Genomic DNA, 7,500 nt, shown 5'->3' with positions numbered 1-7,500 from the left:
CATAATAATAATAATAATAATAATGATAAGGGTAATAATAATAAATATAGCTGCAAGCAGCGATAATACGGGGCCAGTGAGAGAGAGAGACATACAGACAGACATGGAAACTGGAGAGAGAGAGAGAGAGTAATGGAAACTGGAGTGAGAGAGAGGGAGAGAGACATGGAGACTGGAGAGAGAGAGAGAGAGAGAGAGAGAGAGAGAGAGAGAGAGAGAGAGAGAGAGAGAGAGAGAGAGAGACATGGAAACTGGAGAGAGAGAGGGAGGGAAGGAGAGAGAGAGAGAGCGAGCGAGCGAGCGAGCGAGAGAGAGAGACATGGATACTGGAGAGAGAGAGAGAGAGAGAGAGAGATGGAAACTGGAGAGAGAGAGAGAGAGAGAGAGAGAGAGAGAGAGAGAGAGAGAGAGAGAGAAACGGAATAGATTGGACAGAGAGAGAGAGAGAGAGCCATGGAAACGGAATAGATTGAAGAGAGACATGGAAACGGAATAGATTGATGAGAGAGAGAGATGGAAACAGAATGGATTGATTGGACATCTCAACCTATTGCCATTAACAGGAATCGAACTCTCAACCTTCAGACTAATAGGCTGCAACACTACCTATAGTGCTATAGCTTTGTCCAGGCTGATGTTGTCTGTTGAAGATCATAAACTCTTGCCTTCTGTCATGAACCAAGCCAACACTAAGATCACTCGTTCACAAACCATTTACCAATAGATAAATTGTATGTCTCCTCGCAACCGAAAACAGTGAAAGCAGCCGATCTACAAGCTCAGAAACACGTTGCTATCTGAAAAGTTTTGAGATTGTAGATCGGCTATTTTCAGAATGAAGTATGTCATACATTGAAAAAAACGTACTCTCAAATAAGCATTTCAGGTTATCTTTACCATTTGCACATGTATTCATTGATACAGTCATGTTGTTTGCAATTCAACTTAAATGAAGTCTGCACCAAGTGAGGCTTGAACTGGCGACCTTGAGATTGTGAGGCACTCATTTAAGGGAGACGCCATTGGACCAACAGACAAGAAACTGTGAAAAAGGAGATCACACGGATGATACAGTTTCACGCAAATAGCTGAAAAATCCTGGGTTTAAGTGTTTTTCAAACTGCTCAAAATTGCGGACAATCTAAGGGCGGAGCTTACTGGTCAAAGCGATAGATGTGTTCCTCATGAGTCAAGGCACAAGTGTAAGCAAGTTTCACGACTTTCGGCCAAACGAGGCATGACTTTTGCCTGTTTAAAGTTTGCATTTTCAAAAAATTGCTATAGCGCCCCCCTTTGGCCAATTGGAGTGAGATTGGTTTCAGTGATATTTGGAATGACTCTCTACATTACTGCAACGTTTCAAAGAAATGTGAATCTTGCATGTATGTGTTAGGGGCAGATGAATACTTTTTATAAAACTGTAATAGTTAAAATCTATTTCCTCCTGGGATTTTTGAGTAATCTGCACAAAACATTTTACACATGAACTTAGGACCTTTGCCGACAAAACAAAAGCGGCGGATTTTCCATAAGTGAAAAAATGCAGAAGTTATGAGCCAATGGCTGTTTTTCATATAATTCAAAATGGTGGGCGAACTAAAGGTCAGAGGTCAAAAGTAAGACCACGAAAGTTGTCGGGCATGAAGAGACGCATGTCTGTATCGAAGTTTCATGGTTGTAGGTCAAACAGGGCATGAGTTGTACCTGTTCAAAGTTGGCACTTTCAATTGAGTGCTATAGCGCCACCCTTTGACGAATGAGTGTGAGAATTATTTCTTGATAGTTTTTCATGAGCATCTACCATATGGCCGAGTTTCGTAAAAAGCGTATGCACGGTTAAGCCAGGACTGCAATAAACAAGTATTTTTCAAACTGCTCAAAATTGCGGACAATCTAAGGGCGGAGCTTACTGGTCAAAGTGATACATGTGTTCCTCATGAGTCAAGGCACAAGTGTAAGCAAGTTTCACGACTTTCGGCCAAACGAGGCAAGACTTATGCCTGTTTAAAGTTTGCATTAAAAAAAGCTGCTATAGCGCCCCCCTTTGGCCAATTGGAGTAAGATTGGTTTCAGTGATATTTGGAATGACCATCTACATTTCTGCAGAGTTTCAAAGAAATGTGAGTCTGCATGTATGTGTTAGGGGCAGATGAATAATTGTCATAAAACTGCAATAGTTAAAACCTATGGATACATGGGATTTTTGAGCAATCTGCACGAAACGTTTAACACTTGAACTTTGGACCTCTGCCGACATAACGATAGGAGTGGATTTTTTCTAATTGAAAAAATGCAGAAGTTAGGAGCCAATGACTGTTTTTCATATAATTCAAAATGGTGGGAGATCTACAGGTCAGAGGTCAAAAGTCAGAGGGTGAAAGTTGTTCAGCATGAGGAGACGCATATGTGTATCCAAGTTTCATGGCTGTAGGTCAAACAGGGCATGAGTTGTACCTGTTCAAAGTTGGCATTTTTCAATTGAGTGCTATAGTGCCACCTTTTGACGAATGAGTGTGAGAATTATTTCTTGATCGTTTTTCATGACCATCTACCATATGGCCGAGTTTCGTAAAAAGCGACAGCACGGTTCAGCCAGAACTGCGAAAAGTGGCAGAAGAAGAAGTGACAGAATAATGTCAATAATAAAACAGGTCCAGAGCTGAGCTCTGGCCCCGTAATAATAATAATAATAAAAATAATAATCCACAGATAACACATCCACACATAAGAAGCCTACAAGATGTGTAGTTTTTATAAAGTGCTTCAGTTCAACTACGATAATTCTGGAAAAAAAGGCTCCCTTAGCAACACAGTAGGGTTTCTGACAGAATATGGGAACCAAAAATTGTAGGCTTTAACAAAATGACATTTCAAATAGCCTATTAATATTGTTCAAAACAGTATACCATACTTGACATTTATATCCATTTGACCAAAAACAACACACTATCACGGAATGAAAATAAACAAAGTCCAGACACTCAAGCCCACAGTACCACCAAGGCTCGTGAAAATAGCAACGAGTTACTTTTGGAAAATAGTAACTGTAATATTTATGTGAGATTAGTTATATTAGTCGTTACTGGAAAAAAAGTTATATTACTTTTTTCGTTACTTTACTTAAGTTACTTTCCAACACTGATCGTTAACCATAAAACATTTGATTCTGTGCCAGAACATATTTGAATATTTAATTGTTATATTTAATATATCCTTTTTTTGCGGTTTTCAAATATTTTCAAATATCTGTAATGCCCATAAAGTAGTTGTGAGAGGCCTGCAGATTGCAGGAATGCCCAAGCCAAGAGCTATTGTATTGGTAAAATTGTGTTTGTTCATTGTCTACATGGAGGAGGCGACGCTTCCTGTATCCGTGAACTGTATCCTGAAACGCTAAGAGTGTGAGTCTAGTTTGAACACAATTAACACAAATATAATATAAGCAAAGGGGTCAGTCCGGGATGTCCCAGGTGAGGAAAGACCCCAACCGAAAGTCAGAAAAATTATTCTGGCTACTTTCAAATTGAAAGAAATCAACTCAGAATGTTTTAAAACTTCTTATGAAAATTGGGCATTAAGGTGACTCTCCACCAAACAGACTACAACAGATTACAACATACTGGCAGTCTGTTGGCAAAAGTTGGCACATTTCTGCACAAACTGTGCAGAACATTCTCTAGACAGAGCATTCTCTTGGCAGACATCATGGACAACCAACCGTTTGATATACCAAAAAAAGCCTGGGATCTGTTAGTCTTCCTATTGAGGAGAAAAGTCTTTGAACATCCCAACACAGTCTTCCTCTCTGTGAGTAGTGAAAATGGGCTATACAATTCATATATTTATGTATTTTTATTATGAGGAAATAACATCAATTCCACTTTTTTTTGTCAGAATTTGTCACAGGCATTTAAGCTACCATACAAGAAGGGGGGGGGTGAAATGATAGAAACTAGAAAGAAACCAAATAGGTTAGATATGATAATGAAGTAAAAATATATTCATAAAATAAGTATATAAACTATTAGGCATAGTATTAGAGCTCACTAAATAAGGCTGTGGACCAGAACACTTGTGTGGACATTCAGTATCATTCCTGCAGTTATGGTGCCATACTCTGTATTTAATATATTATGGCTACTTTTTTCATAATTATTGTGAAAATAAAATATACTTTTACTACTCTAGCACTAGAGGTCACAATCTGCTAATGGAAAACCTTGGCTTGCAACATCTGTATTATATGCATTCAAATCACTGTGTAGTTTGAAAAGGGGAAAGCGTTTAATAGTATCATCTAGTTCCCAAATGTTGATTTTATCCAACACCTGGACTAGGTAGAGGACATGGCTAAGATATGTATGCTCTTAATGTAGGAAAGAATGTCTCAACTGATCTAGGCTAATATGAATGTATTAGTTTGAACAGCTAAATCTGCCCCTGGCCAACATTCAGAAAAACATTTAGTAACTAAAATTCAGTGATGTCAGGAGTGGAGGATCCACCCTGATAATAAACTTTACAAAGTGTTTTGCAGAGCAGAGAACATGATAAAATCAAACGGTAATATAAACAGCAAGACTGTTAAATACAACATACAATAGACATAACATGACTTTGCTTCAAATGTGAATGAAAGTCATTAAAAAATGAAATGTATGGTTAGGGGTGGGTTGGGGGTCTTTCAGTTATCAGAGTGTGTTAAATGTGTCTTGTCTAACCCACATGTGACGTGCACATGCTGGTTAGACAAGACACATTTAACATAAAATCATCAGAACCCCCAAATGAATATGTATTTGGCCGTGGACCCCCATCTGAAACGTTTTGTTTCATAAGCAATTTGTGTTGTTAAAATGTTTTACCAAAATAGAAAATTTGAGACTTGATGCCGTTTTGAGGCTAATAACATTATTTATGAACTGAACAACTGAAGGCCTTTAGTCCAAGGACAGATGCTTTGTACAGTGAGAAATTAGAACGTTTCCTTTTGGAGAGAATTTTATTGATTATCAACAGAAAAAGCAATATACATTTTGTCATCATTCCAATAACACACAGATAGAAACAAAAGTTGAATGTGTCCTGTTTACAGAAATATTATTGATTAGTGCAGTAATATACAGTATAATCGTCAAGTAGAGTCAAGCCGCATTTAAGCAAATATATAGAAGACAAAGACACGTATAAGTCTGTTCTGGTCACTTTTCTAGGTGGCAGTTAGTGCTAGATCGGATGGGTTGGAGAGAGTTGGTGCTGTTTTTTTTAAGTTTTTTTTTTACTCTCAATTGAATAAAGACCAGATTCCTCCCTCTGAACTTATTTCCCAGTCTGCTGATAAATCTATACGGTACATACACTGTGAATTTGCCTCGCCACAGATTTACAACAACATTATGCACATTCAAAATATCCACTCATTGTAGACTCAAGGCTGTGCAGTTTCTAATTCAAGCTACAACAAGTGTATGTGTTACACATTGCTACAGTATTTATTGTTCTGAGTATCACATTTTTTCAAAACGTTGTATCTTGTTGATCTCTTGGTAAAGGTCTCTCAAGCCTCTCCTGAAAAAGTTGTATTCTTTTATCCCTTCAAGATGAGGCAAGGCATGTGCACATTGCAACAATGCAATTACATGTGTTTTACAAAAAAGAATTAAGCAAAATAAACATAATAAAATTACTTTTGAGTCATATAAGTGTACATGATTGGTGTGCCCCTGTTGCAAGTATTATCCTGTGTTTGTGTATTACATTTAGTTGAAAGCTTTGTATTTTACTGCCGTCTTGGCCCAGGTCTCTCTTGGAAAAATATATTGTTTTAATCTCAATGGGACCACCTGATTAACTAAAGGTAAAAAAAAGTTATAATGTGGTTATTACTGACAGACAGGTTATTAAAGCTCCTACTAACCGAATAAACTAATAATTAATATGCTTTTCATCATATTGTGTTTCCTGTTGTTCATTTTGTTACAATCACGAACAACAAGCTTTATTCGTGCATTTACAAGTGTTAATTATTCAGATTATGTCATTCTCTCTACATTTGTTTTTCCCACTGACAGCCAGCATTTTTACTCTGCAGTAGACACTGCCTTCATCAGAACATTGTCGGCATCAGTTGCCATGTCATCCAGACTTTTGTTCAACAGATTGCGTGTGGTGCAAAAGGATATTGCCTCTGACAGGATAGGGATCGCGCTGATTAGATACATAGTCAAACTTGTCACATCTGTACCATAAGCTTTAAGTCGTGCTATAATCCCTGTGGAACTTAAATTCATGTCTGGTGTGTATTTCATTTCAGCCTTCAGCTCCTTCACTGACACATCTGATCTCTCCGCAATTTTCTGCAGGCTCTTATTATCAAGACCGAAAGCTGCAAAATACTTCTCGAGCTCCTTCTGCAAAATGCTCACATCAAATAGGAGGCCTATTGGCACTACATTCACAAAATAAGATGTCAAAGCCACTTTCCAGATGTCTGCCCGCAGGGCTGTTTTCTTCTTCTCGTTGATCTCCTTGGTAATGTTGGGCAGGGCTAGGACCAGCACATGTCTCTTCTGCTTAGTGAGCTCCTTGTCTATGGCACCGTGAAGCCGGTTGAAGTCGTAGAGACCAAGGTCAAAGCAGGAGATCAGAAAGACATCAGGAGCTGCTACATTGATTTCTTCAAGCCCTAGAGAATAAAATGAAACCAAATACTTTAAAAATTAACTGTTGATGTATTACTGATGTATTGCATTTATAAGACTGAATATTAAGGCCTCTTTACATTAGGGCTGAACGATTTCATATCTCATTTATGCCTAGGCCCTAAATATATAATAATAATAATAATAATGATGATAAGGGTAATAATAATTATTATTATTATTATTATTATTTGATCAGAACAATCTTCTTGGATTTGTCTCCCTTCAGTTTAGTTCAGTTTCTTTTAAAATAGCCAAAGTATAGTCTTAATAGCCTCAAGTGGTACCTTAAAAATAGATTTATAATACATTTACACTTCTAAAAGTGAGTTTTTATTTTGGTAAATATAAATATAATGCCCAACAAGTTGTGATCTAATAGTGATTTGATCACAATATGCTCTTGTAATCATTCTTGCATAAATAGTTTGAATTGCTCTTTGAAATGTTAAGCGTACTTGTAATTTAAGTGCTATGTGTGTAATTTAAGGGAAATTGACAAGAGTAAAACAGTCAAACCTTTGATGCAGTTTTGTCGAATGGTATCCAGTGTCTTTTCCTCGTTGAATGTGCCTGGCTTGCTCCTTTTCTCAGCCGCAATGTTGTTATCAATCTTGTTGCGTAAAAAGTAGAAGTTCTTTTTCATTGTCTGAACCTCGCTGGCCAGCTGAACATGACATTCTCTGAAGCGCTCTGATGCGACAATGATGAAAAAATCAAAGCGTTCAAAATTAACATCAGTAAGATATTGGTCTGCTTTGAAAGTAGGCGTACCAATACCAGGGAGATCCCACAATTT

General features: G+C 37.5%; 1 protein-coding gene and 1 long non-coding RNA gene across 2 annotated transcripts in view; both read right to left on the bottom strand.

Moving 5' to 3' along the window:
- Positions 1–7,500, bottom strand: part of LOC311045741 — a 252,200-nt gene that overhangs the window by 6,605 nt on the left and 238,095 nt on the right. The window lies entirely within an intron of this gene.
- Positions 5,706–7,500, bottom strand: part of LOC311045860 (interferon-gamma-inducible GTPase 10-like) — a 2,109-nt gene continuing 314 nt past the window's right edge. The window contains exons 1-2 of the mRNA XM_084057919.1: positions 7,221–7,500; positions 5,706–6,685 (exon numbers count right to left, since the gene is read on the bottom strand). The exon at positions 7,221–7,500 is cut by the window's right edge and continues 314 nt beyond it. Of these exons, the coding sequence (XP_083914045.1) occupies positions 6,081–6,685; positions 7,221–7,500 (885 nt within the window). The 3' untranslated portion in view covers positions 5,706–6,080. The remainder of the gene's footprint in view (positions 6,686–7,220) is intronic.

This window comes from Gymnoscopelus microlampas, assembly GCF_963454915.1.
Source record: "Gymnoscopelus microlampas genome assembly, chromosome: 5".
In the NCBI taxonomy this organism is placed as follows: Eukaryota; Metazoa; Chordata; class Actinopteri; order Myctophiformes; family Myctophidae; genus Gymnoscopelus; species Gymnoscopelus microlampas.
This window is presented reverse-complemented; position numbering and strand designations above follow the sequence as displayed.